At 39.9% G+C, this 16,344-nt stretch overlaps 1 protein-coding gene across 1 annotated transcript; it reads left to right on the top strand.

Moving 5' to 3' along the window:
* Positions 1-335: 335 nt before the first annotated feature.
* Positions 336-16,141, top strand: Terb2 (telomere repeat binding bouquet formation protein 2). The gene is made up of 7 exons (XM_060371500.1): positions 336-457; positions 550-631; positions 1,812-1,951; positions 5,392-5,453; positions 7,459-7,532; positions 10,921-11,009; positions 14,248-16,141. The coding sequence occupies exons 1-7, from the start codon at positions 394-396 to the stop codon at positions 14,403-14,405; spliced, it is 669 nt and encodes a 222-aa protein (XP_060227483.1). The 5' UTR covers positions 336-393; the 3' UTR covers positions 14,406-16,141.
* The last annotated feature ends 203 nt before the right edge of the window (positions 16,142-16,344 follow it).

Raw genomic sequence — 16,344 nt, 5'->3', positions numbered from 1 at the left:
GGAGGACCCACGTTCAGTTTCCAGCTCCCTGCCTCACAACGGCCTCTCGCTCCAGTTCAATGTCCTCTTCTTGACTGTAGGCCAGCCTGTAATTCCCTCAGTTGCGTGAGCACGCCACCTCACAGAAAGGTTCACGTCATCTGTATTATACGAATAAACTGTCTAAAAAAATAAACATATTTCCATATTATTTCTCGGGGTTTAAAACCTACCGGGTGCAGGGACTCCGTCCCCTCAGCTATTCCGTCAATTATGCTGTTAGCGTCTCTTCGCCCGCTTCCTGGGGCCTTTCCCGCCCTTTCCTTCCGAGGACCAATCGGCAAGCTCGGCTCTGGACCAATCAGCGGCCTCGCCTCCCTGCCCCGCCCAGGAGCCCGGGCGGCAGGCGGTACCATGTTCCAGGGGCAGCGTGGTTGGTTCTGCCGCAGTGTCAGTCAGGATCTGAGGCAGTTCTGGGGTAGGGAGACGGGCCGGGCAGGAGGGAGGGAGGGCATCTTCCTGTGGAAGGCCCCTCCGGCCCCGCGCTCACGCGTGCCCTTGCCTCCACAGTGGACCAAGGCGGGGAGCTCAGCGACGCCCAGGCCGCCGACTTCCTGTTCAGCTGTGATGCTGCGCACCCGGACACGCTGAGGTACCCCGGGGCCGCCCGCCAGCGCCCCTCCTGGCATCGTGCGTGGAGGCACGGGTGGAAGTGACCGACGCTGAGGAACAGCGCGTTCGCAGCCCTAGACATGCCCCCATCCTTCCGCCCTGCTCTGTCACCTGTCCCTCGGGGCTCTAACGGAACCCCGGGTTTGAGTGTCCGGCTGTCACGTGGACAGCCCTAGGCTGTCTTGTAGGTTCCTACTCCGTGTCCCACTCAGATTTTACCAAAGCACAAGAGTTATGTCCTGCGTTCTGCAAGCTGAATTACCCAACCCCCCCTTTTTTTTCCGTCTATTTTCTCCGAGACAGGATCTTGCAATGTAGCCTAGGTTAGCCTTGGACCTCGTGCCCTTCCTGTCTTAGCATACCAAGCGCTGGGATTTTGGGCATGTGTCAACTGTCTGGGCTTTCTGGCCTCTTAACCAGCCAGCCCTGTTAAACATAAATAAATAGGTAGCTAATACCGTGGAGCAGGCTCTGGTAACAGTACTTAAGCCTCATTGCTGCTGCTTTATGAATTACCCCATGCCAGGACTGCCACAGGATTTCCTAAGAGTCTGTGCTCTGCCATCTCCCTTCATTATCAGGTGTTCACTGAGCAGAGATCTGCTTCTGCCCTGCCCCCACTCCTACTTAGCTAAGGCTTCTTCAGCTTTCCATGCCTTTCGTAGACTAGTCAGCCTTCGGCGTCATTATCATTCCTTCATGTCTGTGTTTTTTCCCTCTAATGCCTTCCTTCTCTCTCTCTTCACAGGCCTAAATGTTTTCTGTATGTGAAGGCTTCTCTGACTGCATGCCCAATGTTTACCTCAGAATTAATTGATTTCTCTTAATGGCAGTGACCATGAGTGAAACTCATTAGGCTACTACTGTCTTTCAGTCCACTGTTGATGGTCTTCGCTCTTTTCTAAATACGTATAATCATTTAGCAACTCTAAACCTAAGATTTGCCTGCACGTAGGTCTCCAAATTGAGTAATGTCTTGTACTTGAAATTTATTCATTTTTTTTTTGGCCAGGAAAAAAAAAGAATACATCATAAATACTAAAGAATACATCATATTCTTCAGTGTCAACAGTCTCCTACTTACAGCCATTTGTTTTCCTTTTGAAAGGTTGAATGCATTCTTGTTTATTTCATAACCTAGGGGATTTCCTTTCTTCTAGAATATATCAGAGCCTCCAGTACATAGAAGATAATGCTACAGTTTTTCATGCCTCCTATCTCTCAGCAGTAGCTAATACCGAAGTGGAAAACGCAGTGTCCATAGGCTTTTTTGTTCTTCCTCCTGCATGTCTGCAAAAAGGTTAGCAAAAAACCATAAACCATCTGTTTGCCAAATCCAGCCAATTCCCATTAAGATAACCAAATTTAATTTTACCCAATCTCTATTTTCTATTGGAAATTTTGTGGTTTGATTTTTACCCCTCTGGTTTTTGTTTGCTTGTTTGTTTTTATTTTTGACAAAGTCTCACTCTGTATCCCAGTCTCCTGAGTGCTGGTGTGAGCCACTATATCCACAGAGATTTTTGTATCATTTAATATAGGTAAAACAAATCTGGTCTTGGAATCAGATAACCTGAGTGAAGAGTTTGGCTTCCTTCCTTAAGCTTCCTTTGTTTGTCAGGTTACAGCCCAGGAGCTGGGAGTTCAGTGGTGACTAAGACAGAGTCAGTACCCTCAAAGTAAAGTGCTCACCAGCTAGGATCCAACACTTATTTGTTTATTTTTTTTATTTGTTTGTTTAAGGCGTGGTCTTACTGTGTAGCCCTGGTTGGCCTGGAACCTACTATATAAACCAGGCTGGCCTCAAACTCACACAGAGCCACTTTCCGGCTTTGTGAGCTAACATGCTATTGGTTTCTTCCAAGTGATTTTGAGGATAAAATGAAGCACTAGATTAAGGTATATGACATATGGTGAGTAATAAATTTATTTGCTAGTGTTGACTCTCTTCATTCTAATTTTTCTTTAAATATTTGTTATAATAATAAACTCAAATTTTGTACTTTTCTTTATACTTTTGTAAGTACTATCACATTTTATCAACCTTATGAAGAGAGAAGGAAAAGTAAGGAAACTGCTCTGAGACTGGTTCTTTCAGTTTTCCCTGCTTGGAACATGTTATCTTGTTTTTTTCAAAGCTTAAGCTAGGTTATCTGCCTAGCCTTCCTTATGTATCTCATTTTAATTTTATTTTTGAACGTGTGTGTTTTACCAGCATGTGTGTCTGTGTAATACAGTGGTGCCTGGTACCCATGCTCTCCAGAAGAGGGCATCAGATCCCCAGGAAACTGAGTTACCAACCCAATGCGGGTGCTCGAATTGGACCAGGGTCTTCTGGAAGGGCAGCGTTCATAACCTCTGAGCCATCTTTCCAGCTCCTAGTCATTCAGTTCTTGATGAGGATTTTGTTCATCCCATAGTTTTAAGTCCATTTCTAGAAAGACAAACTGTTTACACCGTTTACAGATTTCCAGTGAGGAAAATAGTAAAAACAGAGCAGAACAAACAAAAAACTTAGTTATTTTCATAGAACACTTAGAAACCTCAAAGATTGGTTTCTTATAATTACTGTTCCAGAAAAATGTAGTTATAACACTGAATTGTTTAAATGGTTTTACAAATAAACGAATGGCCTGTGGTAAAATTGATTTGTTAAAAATAACCATATCTAAATAACCATATCTTTATTCCTCTCCCTATCTAAACCTCTTTCTTTTTCATTTTTGAGATAGTGTCCCATTAGCCAAGGCTAGCCTCAAATTCATGGCCATTCTCCTGACTCAGCCTTCTGAGTGTCAGGATTATAGATATGTACCATCATGCCCCAAAACTTTTTTTTTTTTTTTGAGACAAGTTTTTGCTGTGTAGCCCCAGCTGGCCTTAAACTCCCTTCAAAAACCATGTGCATCAAAAACCTTCCTTCAAGGAGCTTGTATTATAGAATGACTATCTGATTCATTAACCTTATTTAAAATTATCACTTTTATTTTATCCTTGAGTTTAGAATCTTCCATAAACATATATTTAAATATTTTAAAAAATCTGTTTGAAATGAAAACATGCTCCTTAAAAAAAAAAAAAGATATACTTCTGTCTTAGTCACTTTTCTATTACTGTGGTAAAATACCATGACCAAGGCAACTTATAGAAGGAAGGGTTTATTTGGGGCTTGTAGTTCCAAAGGGATAGGAGCCTGGCGCTATCATAGGCAGATGGCACTGGAGAGCTCACATCTGGATCCACAAACAGGAAGCAAAGAACACTGGGAATGGCACAGCCTTTGAAACTTGAGATTCATTGCTAGTTACATACTTCCTCCAATAAGGATCTATTCCAAAGAGTTCCACCAACTGGGGGCCAAACATTCAAACCTGAGCCTGTGGGGAACATTCTCATTCAAACCATAATAGCATACTTCTCTACTTAGAGCAGTATGGCCTAGTAGGTGTGTAAGACGCCACTGTGAAGTATATGTGTTTAAAAGGTCTTAGTAGCATGTTAAAAAGAAATAGGCAAAACTTTAATTTTAAGAATATATTCTATTGGCTGGGCATGGTGGCACACACCTTTAATCCCAGCACTTGGGAGGCAGAAGCAGGTGGATTTCTGTGAGTTTGAGGCTAGCCTGGTCTACAAAGTGAGTTCCAGGAGAGCTAGGGCTGTTACACAGAGAAACCCTTTCTTCAGAAACCAAAAACAAAATATATTTTATTTAACCTAACATTGAAAAGATTATCATTTCAACATGTAATCAACCCAAAAATTGTTAAAATACTTTGCATTCTTCCTGATACCAAATATTCAAAATCCAGTGCTTATTTTACACACCTCAATCTGACTAAGTATGCATACATTTACAGTTGATACTGTATTGGTCAGCAAAAGTCTGGTGTAATTAGACCCTTTTTGTCCTCCAGTGGGCTGTTGCAGAAAATTTTGAGATATATTAAGATGATAAAGGTTATTGGCTATACTGAATTTTGTAGGATGCCTGTCTATTAAACATATTGTTTATCTACTTTTTAGTAAAATAAATTAACTCTTGAGAACCTCAGCTCTACACATACAACAATTTCATGCATTTTATTGTGATAGTTGTCTTGTTTATTACATTTGGCATAATGTGGACACACAATAGAGACACTAATGAGGTAATATATGCGCTAGTAGAAAAAGGGCAGGGAACTGTCTCAGTGGGTAAGAGAGTTTGCCCAGCACAAGGACCTGAATTTGGATACCTTGCATCCATATGAAAAGCCAGGCATGGTCACTGAGTGCCTTCAATCCTAGAAGTTGTGGGATGGGGACAGAGATCCCAGGAGCCAGGCCAGCCAGCCTAGCTGAACTAGTGAGCTTTCCAGTTCAGTGAGAGACCCAGAGGAAGATACCCAATGCTTTCCTGGCCTTTGCATGCTATACACAGTATAGACAGACATCTGCATGTTCATCTGCATGTAACCACATACACTTATACAACAAAAACATACACACAAACATCACGCACCAAGAAAAAGTCCACAGTAATGGTTCTCTTAAGATACTGGAATCATCTGGAGAGTGGATTGGAAATGTTAATTCCTAGACATCTCAATGCTCTGATTCAGTAGAAATCTCGGTTTTAAACAAGTATCTTAAGAGGTTATTTTGATCCAAGTAGAATAAACAACCTACAAGGTTCAGACTATGCAAAATCCAGAAATTACCTTAAAAAAAGTATCAGACTTGTTTTTCTCACTACAGAAATACGAAGAAAAATTGGTAGTTTTATTTGGGAACAAGATGAAAATTTTCCGATAGAAAAGGTAAGAAGAAATTAAAATACTTGGTTGGGATATACAGTTTCAAAAAACTTTGAAGGCAGAATAATATGTGATCAGTGAGCCAACTAAAAATTTTTTTAAAAGATTGATTTATTTTACGAGTGCTCTGTCTACATGTACACCTGTATACCAGAAGAGGACAGCAGATCACAGTATAGATGGTTGTGAGCCACCACGTGGATGCTGGGAATTGAACTCAGGACCTCTGGAAGAGCAGCCTGTGCTCTTAACTGCTGAGCCATCTCTCCAGCCCCCAACTAAAGATTTTAAAGGTCATGCTTTTATTGACTATTATGTGGTTTATTATTCATATAAGAAACTTGAGTGTTCGGGCATTGGTGATATATCTCAGTTGGTAAAGTGTTTGTCTCACATGCAAGAAGCTCTGGATTCAGTCCTCTACACAGTATAAAAACCAGACATGGTGCCATCTGCTTGTAATCCGAACATTTGGGAGGTAGGGGGCAGGAGGATCAGAAGTTCAAAAAAGCCTGTCACTAGTACTGGAATAACCTCTCCTTATGCCTAGTCTGTTGTGATATAATAACAACACAATATTATATATATATTGCATTCTTATTAAAGTGCTTAACCAAGATCTAATTATGAGTTAATCACATGAATCCAGGAAGTGACTATATACTACAAAGTCAGTCAACTCGCCCGGCCTCTATAGTGACTCTTACAAAGAGGATTGTTCTAAATTGAGACACAATAACCAGATCAGACTTGATCAGGCTGGGCTGTGGTGGCACAAGCCTTTAATCCTAGCACTCAGGAGGCAGAGGCAGGCAGATCTCTTGTGAGTTCAAGTCCTGCCTGGTCTACAAAGCAAGTTCCAGACATCCAGGGCTGTTACACAGAGAAAGCTTGTCTCCAAACCTTTAATCCCAGCACACAGGGAGGCAGAGGCAGGTGGATCTCTATGAGTTGGAGGCCAGCCTGGTCTGCAAAGTGAGTTCCAGGCCAGCCAGGGCTACACAGAGGAACCCTGACTCAAAAAAACCTAAAAAGGGAGAAAGTAAGCAAGCAAGCTTGTCTCGAAAAAACAAAACAAAAAATAAACCTTGTACCTAATATATTTAAGAGAATATCATTAGTAATCATAAATCTTCCCTAAGCAATAGTACTTTACAGATTTATCCTTGTTAATATTTTGAAGGAACTGACAAGACCCTTTATCAAATAATAATGTTCAAGGGATTAAAGGCATGTGCCACCCACCATCTGGGATAACATTCTTTTATTCATTATCGGTTAGGCATTATTATTTGATAAAGGGTCTTGTCAGTTCCTTCAAAATATTTATCAATATTGAATATTACCTATTATAACACTGTAATCACATAGTATATAAACAGAAAGCTATTTTATCAAATTAAATTAACAAGGATAAATCTGCAAAGTACTATTGCGTAGGGAAGATTTATGATTAAATACGGAATTTCTAATGATATTCTCTTAAATATATTAGGTACAAGCATCTTGTAATTTTTACAAGTGTTTTTGAAAAGCTGATTATATTTTTAGTTCAGGGGTAAACATATCTCTGTCACCATTGCTTTAAAGGGGAAACAATTCATTCAGCGTCATGTTTGTTTGTTGTTTTTTTTGTTTAGTTTTTTTTACTTTTAGCTCACAGGAAGTAAGAGAATCCTAAAGTCAAGGATTTTAAGAAAGTCTTACATTTGTAATGCTTAGTTTTCTTTTCTTTCTTTCTTCCCTCCTTTATATTTTCTTTCCTCTTCCCTCAAACTTCAGTTGCCTGCTACAGCTATAACTGGCATTTAAAATTCTGGTTTTCCTTTATGTTCTTCCAAAATCATAGTTATACGAGTATGTATACAAAATTTCATAAGCTGTCCTACCAGGTTACAATGACTAAAACGAAAAGAATAAATTTAGGTATATATTCTGATTAAGAAACCAATGCTTATATAATTAGTGTGCTAAAATTTAAAAGTGTGATTTCGTTCGCTGTTTACAGCATGCCAGGGTAACATCAAGAGGAAAGGAAAGCACTGGGCGAACAACAGAACACAAAGAGGAATTGTCCAGAAGGTACTGAATTAGCATGCTTCATTGCTATTCAATGAATGTAGAACTCTTTGAGCTTGATTGTGTATTTATCTTAGTTTCAGTTCCTCTGAGATTGATATTATCACCATTCTCATTTACAGAAAAAGAGATCTAAGATTAAAAAGATTAATGTGTCTAAAGTCATACTGACTTTTACTAAAAAGAGTAGAAATGGAACTTGAGAAGTGGCTCAGCAGTTAAGAGCATGTGTTACTCTTACAGAGGACCTAGGTTTGGTTCCAGCACCCACACGGTGCCTCACAAGCATTAGTTACTCCAGTTCCAGGGGATCTGACACCCTCTTCTGACCTCTGAGAGTACCAGGCAAACATGTGGTATACATACATACAGGCAAGACATTCATGCACATAAAAGAAAAGAAATAATAATTAAAAAACAAGGTGATGAACTATCGATGAAGTCATCTAATGTCAGCCTCTCCCCACATTCATGCTCGAACATGTGTGCACACACACGAACACTCACACAGATACACATGCATACATGACAAATACCAGGCATGGTACTTTCAGCTGTAAGCCTGGCAGTAGACGGGTTAAGATGAGCACCAGGCTAGCCTGGGCTACTTAGACTACGTAGGAAAACACTGTGTCAGTTTTAAAACAAAGAACAATTATGTGAATATAGGTTTTTGCTTTTATTCAGTTTTCCTTTATCTATCTATCTACCTATCCCTTTATTTATCTTGGTTTTTTGACACAGTCTCTCTGTGTAACCCTGGCTGTCCTGGAACTCACTTTATAGATCAGGCTGGCCTCAGACTCACAGAGATCCACCCGCCTGAGTCCTGGGATTACAGGCGGGTGCCACCACTAACTGGCTGATTTTCTTTTTTTTTTTAAATTGGGAATTTCATAATGCATTAATGCCTTTTGATCAAATCCACCCCATTCCCTTTCCTCTAATTCTTTAGCCTCCTTCCTCCAGTTTCATGTATCCTCTCTTTGTATAGTCTTGGCCATCCTGGAGCTCACTATGTAGACCTGGTTGGCTTCAAGCTTGCAGAGATTCTCCATCTGCCTCTGCCCCCTAAATACTGGGCTTGCATGATTCTCCTTCATGTGCTTGGGTATATAGCATCTCCTGGAGCATGAGCAGCCTTTCAGGGGCTGCATCCCTGAAGTCAACTTGCTCTCTGTCGTATAGCAGCTACATATAGCCAGCAGCTTCTCGGTAAGGCTGGGCTTCATGAGCCCCTCCTTACACAGGCTGAGATTTTGCTGGCTTGAACTTGTGTAAGTCCTGCACCTGTGGCAATAGCACTGTGCTTTCTTGTTCAGCAGCCCTGTAGTGTTATGCTGCAGACCTCTACTACCTCTGCAGGCTTCACTTTGTGGAGCCACCAGATGGCGCACTATGAGCATAAATAAAATATACCCTGAACTATATGCATGTATGAAGCATCACTCTGCAATAGTAAGCACATACTAAGTGGTATGCTCTTAATGAACAATTGCTAAGTACAAGATGCCTGTGAGACAGCAGTTCACCGTATTTCATTGGATTCTCACAACTCAGATACGCAGTCAGCCCCATTCATTTTACAATTGAGAAGACATCTGGAGAGCTAAATACTTTACTCAGTTTTATTCAGAAAGTAGAGCTAAATTTGAAACCATGTCTAGGAGATCTGGAGTCCAAACTTTTAACCGCTGTGCTATTTTCCTTTCCCCAGATAGTCCTCACATTTTAAAGTCACATGCATTTTAGGTTTTTGTTGTTTTAAATTATTGTAAAATAAACCTAACAGGCTGGGCACATAGCTCAGTTGTTAGAGTGATTATCTGGTGTGCATGGCACTCTGGGTTTCATCCCTAGCACTGCATAAACTAGGCACGCAATGTCTGTGTGTAATCATAGCACCCTGGAGATGAAGGCAGGGCGAGAAGTTCAAAGTTGTCTTCAGCTATGCAGCTAGTTAGAGACCAACCTGGGCTTTATAAGACCCGATTTCAAAAATTCCAAAATTTTAAAAAGGGAAATCCATTTAGTTCAGAAAATAAGACCTATAGAAAAGAATAAAGGAAATTTAAATTAGGAAGAATCCTACCACTCATTACTATATGTCTCTCCGGTCTTGCAATAAGACACATGATTTGTAGAGGTGAAGTCTTCTTGAAGTCCCTTCACTTCATATTTAATATTCTATTAATTCTCTCCCATAAGATTGAAAACCTTATTTAATGTTATAATTTAGTCCTAGGATTAAATTGTTAGAAAGCAAAGTTATAAACTCAGTAAAGGAGTAAGCTGGCATGCACCCTGCAGCAGTGAGCTTTCTCAGGAGAGAGCCTCACAACCACAATAGGCATGCTCAGCTTGAGGTGGGAAGGCAAGGGACAGAACCTCACAGCAGAGGCAGCATGAGGACTTGAGGGAGAGCAGGTGTCAGAGACACAGGTATCAACACACAGCACCTTAACTGGCAAGGTGCTTTCCCATAAACCTGGAGAGCTTCACGTAAGTAAGAGGTGGCTGTCCGCGACAACATGTAATACAGGAGGATGAGCAAGAGACCGAGATTGTGGAACTCCTTTACTTGAAGGGGTGCAGAGCCATAGCTCAGAGCCAGTTTCACGGTAGGCGTCAGAGTTGTTTGCTCTATGGCTCCATCTTATTTGCTACAACAAAGGGGAGTAGTCTGGGCTTGTGTCATAGTGCAGAGCTTCTCAGGTCGTTACCGCAAAGGACAGATGATAGGGGGAGGTGTGGTCTGATTGCTTCTAGGCTGCTATCTGTTCTTAAACAGGCAGGCAGGCCCATGATCTAAGGGAAACCTTATTTACTTAGCTCACAAGTGACTTCAAAATCTCATTGTATTTCATGGTTTTCCCAACCTTTCATGGTTTTCTTTATTTGTTATGCTGAAGTATGGAGTATTGTACTAGTTAATAGAGTCTCAGTTATTTGACTGCTGAAGAACATAAGTCCTGTGACCATTTCTAGATTCTATTATGCTTTTCTTTGGCATATTTAAGATTGTTGGTTATATAATAAATTATTTTACATTTTTGACAGTGCTGGGGATTGAATCCAGGCTCATGCATACTAGGAAAAAAGCCCTAAGGCTAAAATATATTCCTAGTTTTCTGTTATCTAATTATAGATGAGAGGGCCTATGTGTTCAATAACTGTTTGATTTGTGAAGTAGCTAAGAAAACTAGAAATAGCTATCTGGGCCCTGGCTTTTCTTCGTCTCACAAAAGAAACATTTTTTACCAAGTAAGAATAAAACCTGATTAAAGAAGTGTTAAGTTATTATATACATTGTCTAGAATAATTTCTCATTTGTAATATAAACTAAAAAATCGAATATAAATATGACTTTCTGTCTGCTTCACTTTTATAGTGCAGAAAATCATTTACTAAGGACTCCGGATGTAGAAAAGCAGGTGTACCTCCCTCTTCAGAACTATCCGGTGAACAACATGGTAACAGGTAATGATTAGAGGAACAGCAATGATTAGAGTAATTTCTGCTAGGGAAGAAGCAAGGGGACTGGGAAGAACAAAGCTTTACCAAGCAGAGCCCCTTTGTTTACCCTGCAACAGCAGCGTTGCTATTCATCTGCCAAAACAGTAACCTGCGTAACGGACCACGCGTGGGCTTCATATTGTCTGTGCCAAGAAAGGGGTCTATAGGTGGGAGGGATGCTTGCTGCTGCTGGCATGAGACAGTTGCAATGTATTTCTGACATTCAGGCATCGGTTCTTTTGTTTTTGTGTTTGTAGTGCTGAAGGTTGAGCCCAGGGCCTCAAAATGCCTAGGATCAGGCATTCTTGTAGAGCCAGAGATAGCTGGGCCCTTTCTGTGGGCTATTCACCAACCCATAACCTGAAGCTTCCCCTTTCCTCTGATGGAGAAGGGCGCCTGAAGTCCTGAAACTTGAGTTATAGGCAGTTGTGAGCCACCATGTAGGAGCTGAGAACCAAACCTGGGTCCTCTGCAAGAGCAGTCAGTATCTTTAATCACAGAGCCATTTCTCCAGCTTCCTTCATAGTCATTTTCATAAAATCTATTTAAAGTATAGTAGCTTGTTTCTCTCCAAGGAAGAGGTCCAAAAGTAATAAGAGAGTATCCCAGCACTCAGGAGGCAGAGGCAGGCAGATCTCCGAGTTCAAGGCCAGCCTGGTCTAACAGAACAAGTCCCAGGACAGCCAAGGCTATAGAGAGACAAAGAGAGAGACAGAGACTTTATTCACTGAGCCATCTCACCTCCCAGAAATAGGCATTATATAAATTACAAGCTTTGTCTGTAGTCCCAAGAGTTTCTTTGGACTAAATACCTGATTTACACTAGGCTGACCATAGTATTTTTTTTTTCTAGTTTTTGACACAGTGCATCAGGTTAACTCATTCCTCAGGTGAACACACATCCATCCACCCTCCCCCTGCCCTGAGACAGAGAGGAGGATTGGGGTACGGTAAGGGGTACTTAGTGGGAATCATACCCAGGGCCTCATGTATGCTAAGCAGGGCATTCAGCTAATAAGCTACACCAAATGACCATATTTTCTACCATTAAAGGAAACAGTTTTCCCAGAAAAGGAAAATGAAGTTAAAAATTAGACAAAAACTTGTGACCAATAAGAGAATGGTAGTTGATCCTGACTCATGCCAAAATGAAGAGCCTTATGGTCTACCACCAGTTAGATAATTTATGATGACAAAGTAAAAAAAAAAAAAAAAAAAAAAAAAAAATGGGATAAGAGATAGTTTTCCAGATACTGTAAGTGAACATGGTCTAGAAACACAGATTCAGGTTACACCAAATCCCATGTTCCAGTGTGGTAACAGTTTGACGATGTTTTATAGTGACAGAACAAAGAAAATCATAAATGAGATACTTTTAAAGTTTATTGGTGGAAACGCCAGGTAGGCAGTTACAGCAGAACAGGGACACTCTGTCACAGGCCTCAGGTGCTGTCTGTGATGTTCTTAGCCTTGAGGTTGATGGAAGCTTAACCTGCTAAGTTAAGGTGATATATCCTGAAAGGTTTTACCAGCCGGTCATAAGGACGCCAGGTTGCACTCAGAGGTGTGAGAGGCGTGTCAGTAAATAGGCTGCAACATGGGACCCTCTCTGCGATAAGATTTCTGGCCAGTCAATCAGCCTTGCAGAAGGTGTTTCTGGGAAACTTTTGTTCACAATGACCAGTTCCAAGACAGAAAGGGGGGGTAGGTGGGTGATGATAGAGTTTCTGTGAGCTGTCTGTGGGAGAGAAATTATAGTTTAGACCCAGTTACAAGCCAAAAACTGGATGGAAGCTGAGAAGCATCATGATCCACACTTCCTCTTGTGAGATTATATTTGCTATTAATTTTGCATTTATTTTCTGAATGCCTTTAGAAACCTCAGGTAGTGTAAGTGTTGGGGAAGGTGTCCCTGTAAGTATCAAGGCAGAAATGCAACCCAAGAAAAAATAAGAGTGAAAACCCAAATGGAGAGGACCACAACTGAAATAGATTAAAGAGACTAATTTTCTATGGCTGGATCCATAATTTTTAACTGTGAACAGACTGTCACTAAAATAAGTGATATGCATAATTCTGTTGGCACCGATGGTACTTTTAAATTCATACTTGAGATCTTCTAAAAAGTTGTTTTCAGTGTTTACTTTTAGATTGCAATTTTAGTTTTAGTGTAAACCACAAATATTTGTATTAAATGTAAAATATAATTATTCAAATGGAAATCAATTATTATGATGTTACTGCTTAAGATATTTGAATCCTTGCTTAAGCTCTCTGCATTTAGGCAGGGTTTCCTTTTTGGCATCCATATCTATTTCAGATTATTAATGACATCAAAATTATACCCATAGCTATTATTCACTGACAGCAGTACTGACTTTACTATTAATTTTTTACTAAAGAACATTACCCCAGTTTTACAGTGCTTAGAAATGCTGTCTGTTCTATAGAGCAGACGTGCTGTGCTGTTGGGTAGTTAGAGAGAGAGTTTAAGTGGTTACAGACTATGCCAGTTATTCCCAGTCATTTTGGTTTAGGTACTTTAATGTTCCAGCCCCAATATGGACATTGCATGCTCAGTAATCAAAGTTGTTTGTCAAATGTCTGTGACTTTCAAAAGTGAAAGAAAAAGTTAAGTGTGTGTTTGACACTTACTGTCCTAGAACTTAGGAGGCTGAAGTGGAGGATTGCTCAAAGCTTTAGGCCAGCCTGGGCTACAAATGAATTCCAGATTCCAGTCTAGCCTAGGTTAAAGTGTGAAATCTGTCTCGAAAAAAAAGTAGGACAATGAGGAGGGGAGATGGGTAGAAGAGAGGAGACAAATATGACTAAATACAATGATATATTTGAGCGGAAAGGTCATGATAAAAGCTATTATTTTGTTAAAAAAAAAACACAAAAACCTAGTGTTAAGGGCTGAGGATCTAGCTCAGTTGGTAGAGTGCTGGCTAGCAGGTACAAAGCCCTGGGTCCAGTCTTCAGCACCTCATAATGGAGCATGGTGGAACCTCAGCACTGCAGAGGTAGAAGCAGGAAGTTAGGCGTGTAAGGTCGTCCTCAGAGAATCTTCTCACCAGTTTACTTTTCTTTTTAGTTCTCTTTTAAAAAGTTCTATAAAATTTTAAGATAATAAGTCAAAGACACTGAAAACCAAATGGCATGATAGGATTTCAAAAGTATCTATTTCTTCTTATTTTTATAGGTTATATATCAATTGATGCCTTGGAGAAATTCCTTGGAGAATTACACGACTTCATTCCTGGAAGCTCTGGATATTTGGCATATCATGTTCAAAATGAAATTAACATGTCTGCTATAAAAAAACAAATCAAGAAGGAATCTAAGCTAAACTGTACTTAGATCTGGGCATTTTTTTTGTAAAATATTATGAAATATGTATATAATTTAAGTGTGAATGGAGAAAGAATTATTTCTTTCTTAACATGTATCCTGAGAAAACTCAGAATCGTTTTGACTAGTGAAATTTGTGACATATTCACAAATTCTAAATACACAATTGTTATGGAGTTATCGTCATCCAAACACACTTAAAAGAAATCTGTCAAACGCTCTTTTGATTTTGACTTTAGTATTGTATTATATTTTTCTAGGTTCAGTACTGAAATGCTAACCAATTATGATGCTGGTCAGGTTATTTTGATTTAGAATAAATTAGGAAGCTATCCTTGAACTGTAAATGTTTGTTTCTGAAACATAGTGATCCAGGTACCTTACAGCTCCCCTGGCAGAGCTTGAGCCCAATACTGTGACTTTTGAGGAAACGAAGCCTCTGAGAGGGTGTCTTGCCAGAGTAACCAAATGAGGCCAAGCCAAACTGGAATATGACTTTCCTTAGTTTCCAGGCTGATATTCATACCCTGTTTTCCTATATGGCTATACTGTAACCTCTGTCAGGATCTGTGTGTCTCATTGTGTTACCCAAGCTGCCCTTTAACACCCAAGTAATGCTCCTGCCTCACTCAGCATTCCAAATAAGCTGAAACTGTAGTTATGTGCCTCTGGACCTGACGTGCCTGTCTCTTAAATAAATCTAGAGAAGTGGCAATTAAGAAGGAAGTGTTGTTGGGCTTGGTGGTGCTGACCCATAATCTCAGGTACTTGTGTGGCTGAAGCAGGAGGATAACAGCTCAAGCCAGCCTGGTCAGCTTAGTGAGACCCTGTCTCAAAAAGCTAGAAGAGGCCAGTTACAAAGCTTGGTGCTAGAGCAGTTGTCAAGTTTGTGGAAGTTCCTGGATTCAATTCCAAGTGCCACATGAGCACCGAAACCACTTCTTCATAGTGTATGGGGACTTACTACTTTCTAGAGACATAAGTGGAATTGTTTTTTTTTTTTTTTTTGGTTAGTTGAAACAAGGTTTCCCAAGAATGGAATTGTTTTTTTAAGCTATCTTGTTAGAGCAATTTGTCCTCTGACAGCTGCAGAACTATCTAAAGAAAATATATCTGTGTGTGTGTGTGTGTGTGTGTGTGTGTGTGTGTGTGTGTGTGTGTATTATTTGGATGTATGTGAGCCTTAGATCTACCTTTTCCCTACAACTCAAATTTCATAACAAAATTCTAACACAACTCTCACCCTCAACATTTTGAGAATTATATTTTTGTCTGTTTGGTATTTTTTTCTTATTTATTTTTGTGTTTGTGATTAAGTTCTTCTGAACTTGTAAATGAAAAAAAAAAACCTGTTAACTATCTTTTCCTGAAACATTAAATATTATCTCTTCCTGAACACTTCATCTTAGTCATAGTCTATTGATTAGGTTTTACATAGAAACCAAGCCTATCTCCCGATTTAAAATTAATTATTAAGAGTATTACGTAAGCTTACCCTAAATTGTTTACATTGCGATTATTGTAAGAGTATTCAGTGTTTATCCAGTATGTGCATGCGTTAACATAGTAAATAAAAACCAGAAATGTTTCCCAAACAAAGTGATTATATTTCAGATAGACAATGCCAATATAATACATATGTCTTTGGAATGCTTCCAGGAACAGTAGAATCAGTTTATACTGTAAGTTTTTCAGGACTTGAAAATATGAAGAAATAAAAAGGCAAATGTTTAGGTTTTTTTTAAGATGCTGTGATAAAATTCTCTGATAAAGACAGCTTTAGAGGAAAAGGATTTGTTTTGGCTCACGGGTCAAGTTAGAGCTGCATAAACTGACGACATGACTGCTCCCTGGCAAGGTTAAGGTGTTTATTGTAGATAGGAGGGAGAGAAATGCCAGAGCAGAGAGATAAAGTAGTAGACTGAACATGGCCAGCAGAGAAGCAGGA

This window comes from Meriones unguiculatus, chromosome 18 (genome assembly GCF_030254825.1).
Source record: "Meriones unguiculatus strain TT.TT164.6M chromosome 18, Bangor_MerUng_6.1, whole genome shotgun sequence".
NCBI lineage: Eukaryota > Metazoa > Chordata > Mammalia > Rodentia > Muridae > Meriones > Meriones unguiculatus.
The sequence above is the reverse complement of the archived record's forward strand: the minus strand, read 5'-3'. Positions and strand labels throughout refer to the sequence as shown.